Source organism: Azolla caroliniana, unplaced genomic scaffold (assembly GCF_043228905.1).
Source record: "Azolla caroliniana isolate FFs.n. ecotype wild unplaced genomic scaffold, voAzoCaro1.0.p SCAF_2, whole genome shotgun sequence".
NCBI lineage: Eukaryota > Viridiplantae > Streptophyta > Polypodiopsida > Salviniales > Salviniaceae > Azolla > Azolla caroliniana.
Window position 1 is genome coordinate 24,433,690 of NW_028230437.1, and position 12,757 is coordinate 24,446,446.

The 12,757-nt window shown below is 37.6% G+C and overlaps 1 protein-coding gene across 1 annotated transcript; it reads right to left on the reverse strand.

Annotated features, from left to right (window-relative positions):
* Nucleotides 1–890: 890 nt before the first annotated feature.
* LOC147867730 (uncharacterized) lies at nucleotides 891–5,312 on the reverse strand. The gene is made up of 7 exons (XM_087315523.1): nucleotides 5,154–5,312; nucleotides 3,827–3,936; nucleotides 3,511–3,660; nucleotides 3,161–3,432; nucleotides 2,844–2,954; nucleotides 2,672–2,746; nucleotides 891–1,569 (listed from the first exon to the last, which is right to left on the reverse strand). The coding sequence occupies exons 1-7, from the start codon at nucleotides 5,296–5,298 to the stop codon at nucleotides 1,413–1,415; spliced, it is 1,020 nt and encodes a 339-aa protein (XP_087171649.1). The 5' UTR covers nucleotides 5,299–5,312; the 3' UTR covers nucleotides 891–1,412.
* Nucleotides 5,313–12,757: the final 7,445 nt, after the last annotated feature.

A 12,757-nucleotide genomic window follows, 5' to 3' on the forward strand; every position in this document is an offset into this window, starting at 1 on the left:
GTTAAATACATAATGGCTTCCTAAAAGCAAATCCATATGTAAAACACATCAAAGTTGGTGCAAATTCTTACACCTTGCAATATATGATGGATTATGCATTATAAGAGGTTATCGTAAATGCATTAACATTTTAATGCATGTGTGGCCAAGCCATAACTATTAGACAAATGTGTGGTTTACCATAACTAGACTTTTCTTTTGGAACTCTTTTAAGTTTGATATACACTATGGTAACTAGAAAATTGCTTCCTAAAACCAAATCCATACATAAAACACATCAAAGTTGGTGCAAATTCTTTCATCTTGTATTGATGGATTGTTACATTATGTATCATAAGAGGTTTTCGTCAATGACATGAATAGATTGTTAAGAAGCAATCATTTACAAAGAATAACGTAGGTTGTTTACAATGCAAGGGTTTTTTCTTGCAAGCATACTTTTCAATGGTTGGTGCACCTTTGACACAATTGTTTCAACACTCTAAGCAAAATTTACGGACTTCCTCTCTATATCGTCTAAAACTTAATAGCTTACAGCAGAGATTCTAATGTTGAAAAGATTCAACATTCAACATTAGTAGCATGTCTCACATTATCTTTAATCAACTGAAAAACAAACAAAAATCATGAAGAATCTCTTATTTATGTTCATTTTCACTAGGGCAACTAACCTGCTTTTACAGCCTACTTTTACATCTTACAGCCATTTCCACTAGCAAGGTTTCTAACTTTCCCAGTATGGTCTTGAAACCTAACAAAAGTCATTATAGGATATAGTACAAGACAACAAATACCTCAAAAAAAAATAGTACGCCACAAGTAGAACAATTCCTTTAGCACAAAACAAATTTACTTATATATCTGTTTCATGAGTTCATATAGTCATAACACAACAAAGTAGAGTTAAAATATATGGTTGAATGATCAAAAGTAATAGCAAACAATATTCCAATGGTGCTAAAGAGTTTGCCAAACTTCCCACCAACATAACAAAACATGTTGCTGAAATAATAAGTTAAATAGGTAAATGTCATCAGAGGCACTATTTTCGAACCATCATTTATTTTTTTGCCCTATTCAACGGTGAAAATAAACCAACTTTTCCAAATTACAATAGTGTCAACAACACTCCCCATCGCGAGACTCTTGGTTGGATTGGGGGGGTACCCTTCCTAGCCCGTATGTGAAATTTTGTCAGACCAATCTTAATGTTTATGTTAGTGTAGTGTGACAAAATATTCAATTAAATATCATTCTGTGTTATCTGATATCATCATTGTTATGGTTTCTTCTGTAAAAAGGTTGCAAATGAAAAGAGTAATTTGTCAAACTGACAAATTCTTACTCATTTACAAGCTTCTTTCATTCCTAGCTACAGATTCAAAAAATTCAAAAGCTATCTTTTTTACAAACTATAGTACCACTGATTGACAAATGTGTGAAGTGACATCTAACTTCAATGACTTCCATATGTTAGATCTTTCTACCTTTGCTTTCATCAATGAGAAGAAGCGAGATATCCATTCTTCATGCTCCCCATGTAAATTCAATTCACCTGGCACAGTAAAACTGCAAAAAGAAGCAAAAATAAGACATGCATACTTTTTTTGACAACATGAGTGAAATATCAAATCAACGATGCAGTGTACTACCCTATATATGTCAAAAAAGACTCAGTTTTAAGTTTACTATTAATAGCCCTATAATCCATGGATTGGGAGTTCAAATCCGTTAGATTATTAAAAAAATAGTATTGAAAACGATCACATTTTTAGTTTAGACTAGTTTACCCTGGAGTCAAATTCCACTTTTGCCTTGGGGCCTTATAAAGAGAATGACATTTTCTATGAATAATGTAATGATGAAAAAAATTGATTAAAAATGAAACCATTTTTAAGTTTGTTACAGAGTATGCCTGATATATGAGCAATACAATCAACTCAATGATATGCAATGAATATAAAAAACACACCAAATTTATGCCACGAAAACCTGTGAGCGTGTACAAAAGTGATGTAGAACCATGACGATTCTGAACCAGGAGAAGTGTCTCATCAAACGTCAATTCCAACCCCAAGTTATCCCATAGAAGTGTGGATCATTGCTAGGGTAGGCTTAGGTGATTTTTCACAAGACAATTAATTTATTTTTGAAATCATTTTTTGATGCTCGAGATGATTCATCAAGATAGGTGCTAGAGACAAATCCCCATTGGTTACTAGAGATGAGTGTCCTTACGACAACAAAAAAGGGGCACCGTTATTACCAAATTTGAATAAATGATCACTTATGGCCCAAGTATGTCTTGAACCTGTGACCTTTATATTACTAGCCAGATACTCCCAACCAAAATTCCCTAACCTTTATGGGCTAGAGTCGAATCATCATTGGTTACTAGAGATGATTAGTCCTTAGGACTACAAAAAATGAGCACTGTCATTACCAAATTTTCATAAATGATAATTTTTGACCCATCTATGTCTTGAACCTGTGAACTTTTATGTTATTAACCGGATACTTTTAACAAAAGTCCCTAACCTTTATGTTCATTGCCCGATAAGCCATAGGTCAAGAGTTCAAAGTTCAGTGTCATCCTCAATTGAAGGTGAATGGAACAATAAACAAAAGACAAGAAAAGGCAGTCAATTCTTAAGTTTGTTAGAGAACATACCTCATGATGTCATTTGTAGCAATATCATGCATTTTTTCTTGTTGCCCTTGTACTGATGGGAATGCCAAAATCTCCCTACCTTGTTACAACACAATTCAAATCAAATCGAGGCAATTTATTACAAATAAAAATAAAACTGCCCTATCAAACTCTTCCTGTACTACGAACAAACCTTTGTAGCAAGAGCGTGTACCGATGTAGTGAGGTTGAAGACAAAGTCTGCATGGCTTTAGATATATTTTCTTTCTTGAACAAATAAACAACAGGATAACCCAAAAGCCACCTGCAACAAAATACAATGTAAGAAGAATGTTAAGCTACTTTCACAAATAAAAACCGTTTACTCTTGTATATAAATTCTAACAAGATGAACTCTCGGCAATATATGCCGAATATGGTTTTACTCTATTTCTTTGTGCAAAAAAGTGAGGAAAAACCATAGGATAAACATAAATAGATGAAAAAAGAAAAGAAAATCGGTTTCTGTACCCGTTTAATGTAGGCAAAGCAAGCTCAGAACATGACAAAATGTCGCCCAAACCAAGAAGGCGAACTGTTAAAGATGAGGTGTGAGTTTTGTTCTTCTCGCTTTCAAAAAATTGATTCATAGTGAAAATTGATTCAATATCGGCAACACCATTTTGGGTATCGCACTCCATATATAAAGAGTAAAAACCTTTAGAATGCATGTGTGAACGTAAATGTTCGCAGAAGTATGCAAGATGCTTTGATGCCTCTTGCTTTTCTATATTTATTGCAAACTGCAGTTACAGACTCTGGTCAATAACAAGAAGCTGAAAATATATGACATATATCAAAGAGCTTAAAATTATACCTACCCTGGGAAGGATATCATCAAGGATGATAAAGTCCGGGTTTACTATCTCTTTCAAAGTTGCATCCATGTATCTCATTAGGTTATTGGGATGAATAATGTATACGATATCCTCAATGCACATAACTCCCAAGTGAAATATAAGTTTGAAGTCCTGTTACGAATACTGCACATATGAAATTTTTGTTTCTCCTTAAATAATTTTGGGTATTCTACAAGGTAAGTTATTCCTGGAAAAACTCGGAGGAAATATTGATGAACTACTCAAAAGAAATTTTTCTGCAGGACACATCTTCTGGAAAGATTTTTTTTCTTTTAACCTGTGCAAGAAGATTCAAGAGTATGAGAAGTGGATTTTGTAGTCCTGATGCATCCCATGCATAATCTACCATAACAACGTTGCGCAAACCTGTGCACAAGACAGCTATATCTGCAAAAATAGACGTACAACTTATTGCAATTTGTTTTCTCAAAATACAAACAATTCTTCTACTTCTAATCGTATGCCTTCCAAAGGAAGTCATTGAACCGGTAAGTCTTTGGTTGGATTGTCACTAAATTCTCATCATGTGCACCATAACAGAGCATCAATATGGAATTTATGATTAACAATCGGCAACAGTTCGGTTTGGTTCAGGTTTAGGTTTTTTAAAACGGTTTGGTTCGGTTTTACCAGTCAGAAACCGCAGTTTAAACGGTTTAACAAATTTTTTTTATTTTTTTTATTTTTTTATTTTTAAAAAATTTAAATTTGTTTTTAAACAATATTTTCATTTTTAGACCTTATTCTCACATTTTAGGAACATCTTAAAATTTTGAAAATAATGAAACATTATAAATTTTTAAAAATTAAAATTTTGACCTATATTGAAAACCGAAACCGAACCAGGAAATCACGGTTTTTACGGTTTAATGGTTTAACGGTTTGAACATTGTTTAACGGTTCGGTTTGGACCCTCTCAAACCGAACTGAACCGAACCAAACCATTGCCGATTGTTATTCATGATGTGCAAAAGGTAATGAAATGCGTATCAAAGCACCAAAAAATTCTAAAAACACTTCTCAAATGTAAGGCAAACTCAACACAAGGACATCAACGTTGATTCAATATGTGGAAATTTAAATGCATAAATTTCATTTGGAATAATTCATTCATTCATTCTGGAAATTTTAATAAATTCATATGGATTTTTGAATGAATCTATTTTTAAAATTACTGATTCTATTTGGAATATATCATATGGCACCCAAAAGATAGCCTCCTATAATCTACTCAATTCCCTCTTCTTAAAATTAAAGCGCCAATCCTTTATTTAGAGATTCTAATGAATATTCAGTGATTTTTAATGAGCTTATTTAAGGGTTTTAATGAATTTATTTTGAGATTGTAATGGATTTACTTTGGGATTTTAATGAATTTATTTAGAGACCTTAATGAGTTTATTTGGAAATTAATGTAGAATAATAAAAATCATCCTATAGAAACATGGGGTGTTAACCCTTTCTCTGCACAGAGATGAATATATATGTTGATACCCTATGACAATGGTGAAGGATAAAACTATGTGTTTTAAAAATAAGAAGAAAAAACAAAAAACTTCAAATTTTTAAGAGGGATGGGATGTTGGGATGATTTTGACACATACCCAACAGAAGTCGTTTCTTAGCAGATGCTTTGAGACGCCATGGAACACGAAGGAGGTAACTCTGCAGAAGCTTCTGATCCAGTTTCTTTAAGCTCTCTTCATCCTCAGCACGCATTTTGTTTCTGCAATGATGAATCCTTTCCATCCTCTAATAAAACTATAAATCTAGCCCTTTTCTCTATCCCCATTCACTCGATCGACCACTACAAGTTATGAGTTCTGAGTTCTAACCCATTCGCCCGATCGTTAGATTCTCTACTAAAAGTTCTAACCCATTCACTCGATCGCTAGATTCGCTACTACATTTTCTAACCCATTCGCTCAATCGCTCGATTTGCTACTATAAGTTATGCTCGTGATCATGAATCAATGTGATTTGTTTCATACCTCCGCACAAACGTGATTTAGGGATTGCCTCATTAAACCTCTCGCTAGGGTTTTGGATAGCAAGCCCCCTCATTCGTTGATATCTAGAAGTTGTAGTTTGAAAGTATCTATAAATCAATCAAAATCTAGCAAAGATATGCATACATTTCAGGTCTTTTATAGACTGTGCTAGATATCTCAAGGCATAGGCAAAGTTGCTCGAAGGGCTATTCGTGAACATAATTGACCTCATTGTATGACCAGGTAATGTCATGTGCCTTGTAGTGGGAGTGTGGTACATTGAAAAGATGGCATGTATTTTGACAGTGTTGATCTTCAAACTATTTTGGAACATATTGGCATTGCTCTATGACTTGGAAATGTCACGTGCCTTATAAGTGTTACCTTGACAAGGTGATACGAATTTTGATGGTATCAAAGTCGGGATAAGACACTAGAGAGTCGAGATGATGTCAATAATGTCCTCAAGGGGGGGGGTAATGGTAATTGTCAAGTTGATGTCCTCCTCAATTTTGGATGACGTAATGGTAGAGATAAAAAAGGGACATTAACATGGTTGTAGTAGATCAATTCATCAACTATAGGCTAAGGCATATCGAGGTTAAATCCCATGTAAGGTGACAAGCCATGTATTGTGCTTCACTTATCATATTATAGATCTAGGTACTAAAGTAAGCTTAACATAAGGATAAAGAAAAGAAAGATAGAAAGCAGAAAGAGAAAGAAGGGTGCCGATCCACCCGACCACCCCCGAGCGAAGGGATCGAGACGGACTCGAGCCTCGATCGGCATCCCATACCACTGCCGTGGCGTCGAGTCGTACCTGGTGCTGGCGCGCTCGCTACGAGAGTTGACCCACCACACGAGCAGAGTCTCGATGTAGTCAAAAGATGATCAAATGAGGGTAGCTAGGCCTCTTATTTATAGCGATACCCAAGGCCCCCAGGCAAGTTCACACTTGACCTAATGGGTTGTCTCAATCCCGAGGATTAAAAGTAATCCTCCCCTTCTTTACACTCTCGTTTAACCCTCACACTTATCCACGTGTATAGAATACTACGGTAAATTCTTACCACGGGATATTATATGGTCATGCCCGTAACATACTCCCCCTCTTTAAAACATTGCACTCTTGCAATGGAAAGTTAGGGAAGTTAGTTCTAAGAGTATTTTCGCGTTCCCATGTGGCATCTTTTATTGATTTATCCATCCATTTTATTTTAAATTCTCGGATTTCTTTAGTACGTAATTTTTTTGTTTTAACATCGAGAATTCTTTCTGGTACATGTGGTTTAGAAGATAATTCTTCAGAAGTAACCAGAGTTTCAGTCGTAACTGTATTGTCGCCAGAACCTAGAAGTTCTTTTAGACGACTCACATGAAAGACTGGATGAATTCCGACACCATCGGGAAGAGCGAGATGATAGGCTGATGACCCAATGCGTTTGAGGACTGTAAAAGGTCCACAAAACCGTGGGGCTAACTTAGCGCACTTACCCGTAGACAATGTCTTAGAATTGTGAGGTACACGTAAAAATACCTTCTGTCCATGGTTGAATACACGAGGTTGCCTATGATGATCAGCATAAAAACGCGCTCTATCTTGAGCTGTTTTTATATTATCTCGTGCAATATGCAACATATCTTGCATATCCCGAAGAAAGTTTTGCGTACTTTGCAACTCATCATGATGTATATTAACATCAATCGGGGCTCGTGGCTGAAAACCATACATCAACATAAAAGGACTATATCTCGTCGACGTATGCTTGGAGCTGTTATAAGCAAACTCCAAAATTGGGAGATAACGTTCCCATTTTGTTGGTTTTGCACCAACGTATGCTCGAAGCATGTCCTCAATAATTTGATTTACTCGTTCTGCCTGTCCATCGGATTGAGGATGATCCGTGGAGCTCATGCTCAACGTAGTTTCTAACTTCTTAAAGACTTGTGTCCAGAAGTCACTAGTAAACTTTGGATCTCGATCACTCACGATATCCATCGGTAACCCATAAAAACGAAACAATTCATCAACGAATTGGTACGCCAATTCAGGAGCTGTTACCGTGGTTTTAGTAGCAATAAATCTGGCCATTTTAGTTAGTCGATCAACGACAACCCAGATGGCATCATGACCTTTTTGGGTGCGAGGAAGGCTAACAATAAAATCCATGGATATACTTTCCCACTTATTATTGGGAATGTCCAAGGGATGTAAAAGTCCTGCGGCTTTTAGTCGCTCGGCTTTGTTAACCTGACACTGGTGACATTTAGTCACATAGCTATGTATGTCAGGACGCATCTTAGGCCAATAAAATTGAGTGGAGATGAGAACGAGTGTACGATGTATTCCAGGGTGCCCTGCTGAGGGTGCATCATGGCATTAAAAAAGAATCCTCTTTTTGACCTCGGATAAATCTAGAACACAAACCTTCCCATTACGGTAGAGCAAACCGTTAGCAATGTGGAAGTATTCCTTCGAGGATGTGGTGGTGTCTGTTCCAGACTCAACTCTTGCCCAGTATTTTGCGAAATAACTGTCATCAGGATACTTTCCTCGAAGGTGATCATAAAGATCTGGTGATATTGCAGTGAAGCTAAGCATGTTAACTTCACGGATGCGACTTAGTGCATCAGCGACAGTGTTCATGGAACCTTTACGATATCGTATGGAAAAATCAAAGTCCTGGATGAGATCAGCCCATCGTGCCTTACGACCTTTCAGGTCTTGTTGGTCACAAAAATATTTCAAGGACTTGTGGTCCGTAGTTACCACAAAGTGATTTCCATAAAGATAATGGCGCCATGTTTTGAGCGCATGTATAACTGCAAATAATTCCTTTTCTTGAACGGTATACCGACATTGAGCAAAATCAAGTTTCTTACTCTCGAATGCTATTGGTTTACCATCTTGATACAAGACAACACCTATAGCATAGTCGCTTGCATCGGTTTCAACCTCAAAAGGTTTTGAAGGATCAGGTAAAAGAAGTGAAGGAGCCTTGCAAACCAGGTCCTTGAGTTCCTTAAAGGCGAGGTCTAGTGTAGCATTCCACATAATAGGTTTTGTAGACTTACGCGTTTGACCTTTTAAAATATCAGTAAACGGCGTCGTCAATTGGGAGTAATTACGAAGAGACTTTCGCAAAAACCCCACAAAACCAAGGAATGATCGAACTTCTCGAATATTCCGAAGAGTGGGCCAAAGCTTGATTTTCTCAATGCGAGAAGGATCAATTTCAACTCCTCGTTCGGTTATGAGATGTCCTAGATAAATAATTGATTTCTTGAAGAACTCACATTTTGAGATCTTCGCATAAAACTGTTTGTCACTCAATGTTTGTAAAACAAAGCGGACATGTCTAGCATGTTCTTGTAATGTACGGCTATAAACTAAAATATCATCCAAGAAAATAACGACAAATTTTCCAAGTTGTTCTCGAAAAATGTCATTCATTTCTTGTTGAAAAGTAGCCGGAGCATTGGTCAAACCAAAAGGCATAACCAAAAACTCGTAATGGCCATAGCGCGTACGAAATGCCGTTTTAGGAACATCGTCCTCACTTATTCTTATTTGATGGTAGCCAGTACGGAGATCAAGTTTCGTAAAATACCGAGCTCCCTGGAGACGGTCAATTAGATCGTCAGCCCGGGGCAATGGATACGAATTTTTGATCGTCACTTTATTCAAGCGTCGGTAATTAATACACATACGACATGTGCCCTCTTTCTTTTTAACCAAGAGAACTGGTGCACTCCATGGAGGTTTACTATAACGTATATAACCCATTCGTAAATAGTCCTTGAGTTGCTTAGATACCTCATCTTCTTCGGATCGACTTAAGCGATACGGAGGTATACTTATTGGTGCAACACTAGGTACAATATCTATACGATGGTCTATATTACGTTTAGGAGGTAACCCATCAGGTAGTTCACTTGGAAAAACATCATGAAAATCATTTAAGATTTCATCAAGTTGTTGTTGTTCAAAATATGTTAATGATTTTTGGATTTGGGTTCTAGCATGGTGAACATAGTCTTCTAGCGAGGAAAATTTCCTGCTAGAGAGGTTCATTAAAGCTTGTGCTGCCTCAGTTCGAGAGGGAGGTTGCAGAAATTGGCCCTTAAAAACCGTGACAAAGTCTGTCCAGGTATCGGGCAATTTCCCCATAATACGGAGCCCACGCTACCAGGCGGCGGCCTTACCCCCGAGTTCTCGGCCGACATATGCAATCTTCGTACTATCTGGCGTGGGATAGAGCTCAAAATGAGACTCCCATCGTCCCAGCCATGTGCAGATTGCTTCTTCGGTTCTTTCCTTTTTGTCTCCGGTAAATGGCTTAACGACAAATGATGGTTCACCTTGTCGCTCATCAGGTCTATTAGTCTCACGTTGTAGACTAATGACACGTGCCTCAAGAGCACTCTGAGATTGCTGAAGTTTGGTCATCTGTTGAGCGGTGAAACTAAGGTATTGGGTTATTTGTGCCAAATACATCTCAGTGGACATTTGTCCAAGAGGATTCCCTTGAGTTCCTTCCGCTTGAGCGGATGACATCGGGTCGTTAATTTGAGCCATTAAAGATTATTTCTGGAAAAGAAATAGGATAAGGTCAGAGATATAGTCATAACATCATGTCGTGATGTAAACATATCATGGGCGAGCATTAATCGATATCATTATCTCACGTCAATACCCCTCTAGACGTATGAGATGAGGTTCAAGATCAGGTTACATGGTAACACAAAGGTGTTTTAAAAACCATGGGGGTGACAAATAAATGTCTTTCCCTGATCTCTATATCAATTTTTTTATGTTGGCTCCCCGAGGCTCAACCATGTATGTTCGCATCATGAATAGTTTATACACGAAAAAAATGTGAACAATAAACTATGTTTCGGTGCCCACATAAGTGGTTTCGGCTCTTTAAGTCCTATTACGAGGACCCCGAGGTGCACTTAGACCTTAAGTCTAAACATGTGTTATAGTCATATGTATCAAGGATGTTGTATGGTCTTGGTCATATTTGAACTCGAGACCTCGAGAACAAATACATTAAACACTTGAGCCAACCAAGTAAGTTGTTGTTCTCGAATGCTTAATGTTTGATGCGTATAAGAGATATGCGAGGCAATTGATCATATATGTTTTTTTAAAAGAACATATATGTCAAGGGTCCTTATTTCGCCCTCATTTACCAAAACTATGTTGGTACGTTACCTAACCTCAAGTCTCGTAATTACGATGGCATACGCCAAAGTGCAACCTAATGGTGAAGCCAAATGAACCCTTGTTTCGTAGTAGGCTCACGTGGGCCATCACATGGTCACGTCATTACGAATGCCTCTCGTAAGAACGAGCTCATGGAGGCATCGTATCCATGTAACGAGGGAGGGATGTTGGATACGTGTGTCATTGGAGCGACCTCACTTGAAGTGGGTCAAGCCCTACGTACTCAACATCATTATGGCTATTGGCGTTTCTTTACGTAACGAAATCGAGGTCATCAACGGGGTTATCAACAATAAAAAATTGTTGAAAAAGGGATGGTGACCACGCCATTCTCACAAAAATGTGAGGACGGCCACCAACATCCTTTTCCCGACAAGGACAACTTTCGATATAATCACGTAATAACGAATATACACATATGTTTACTTATCACATATATACGATCAAATACGTATATATGTGACCACATATGCCTATATTAAACATATCGTTATATTAAATAGCCACAAATGATGTGATCGAGATACGTAATCGAGGTATATACCTCTACGCACACGAAACATCCACAAATAAGAGATCATCATAATACGCAATGGAGGTATTGACCTCTTACGCATACGAGACCAAACGCATATCGTTTACAACAAATCAAGGTATTAAACTCATACGCAAACGTAACATATGTTCGTGAACGTAATACGTAATTGAGGTATTAACCTCGTACGCATACGACACTCATCACATATTATTAATATGTCAAACGAGGTATTGACCTCGTGCACATATGTAAACGTTTTAGATAATCAACTAAAGACCACTACAACATCATTGACTTAATGAAAAAAATTACATATAAACTAAACACATGATTAGATGGGAGAAGAGAGAATAAAAAGAAAAATTATGGAAAGAGTTATCGAAGTTCTTTGTTGATCGTTGTCTGGATCAAGGCCAACCACACAACGATCGACCAGCATCAATCAAAAGACAAATGAAAAACAAAGAAACATTAGTACAAAAATCTGATACCTAATATTAGAGATCTAAGTACTAAAGTAAGCTTAAGATAAGGATAAAGAAATGAAAGATAGAAAGGAGAAAGAGAAAGAAGGGTGTCGATCCACCCGACCACCCCCGAGCGAAGGGATCGAGACGGACTCGAGCCTCGATCGGCGTCCCATACCACCGTCGTGGCGTCGAGTCGTACCTGGTGCTGGCGCGCTCGCTACAAGAGTTGACCCACCACACGAGCAGAGTCTCGATGTAGTCAAAAGATGATCAAATGAGGGTAGCTAGGCCTCTTATTTATTGCGATACCCAAGGCCCCCAGGCAAGTTCACACTTGACCTAATGGGTTGTCTCAATCCTGAGGATTAAAAGTAATCCTCCCCTTCTTTACACTCTCGTTTAACCCTCACACTTATCCACGTGTATAGAATACTACGGTAAATTCTTACCACGGGATATTATATGGTCATGCCCGTAACATATCATCTCACAAAAAGGTTATTGCATCTAACCCTACTATCATATTTTCATTAAGAGTGTCGACGTCGTGATGATCGCATGTTGTTGGACCTCCAGTACAAATTGTTCATTCATGGATATTGGGAATCCATTTTGTGCATAATGAAATCACTTCCCAGTGAGATCATGCCCATGGAAAGGGTTATCGAATAAATGCTTCAGGTTCAAAATAGTCCCTCACATTGACTTCCTAGAATCCCACGGAAGCAAACAAAAAGATCCAAAAGATACGTAAAAGCAAAACATTGTATTTTAGTTGGATGCAAGATATCAAAATAGGGTTTGGAAGATGGAATGCAACACATTTTCTTCGTGATGCATCACTAGACTCCTATGTAAACGAGGCATTTTTGCAACGCTGATGTATCATGATACGGGAAAAATGTAGAGGCTTACGCTTCACACATTATACTACGTATGCTGCATCTAACTACAAAAGCATATTCATTGTCAA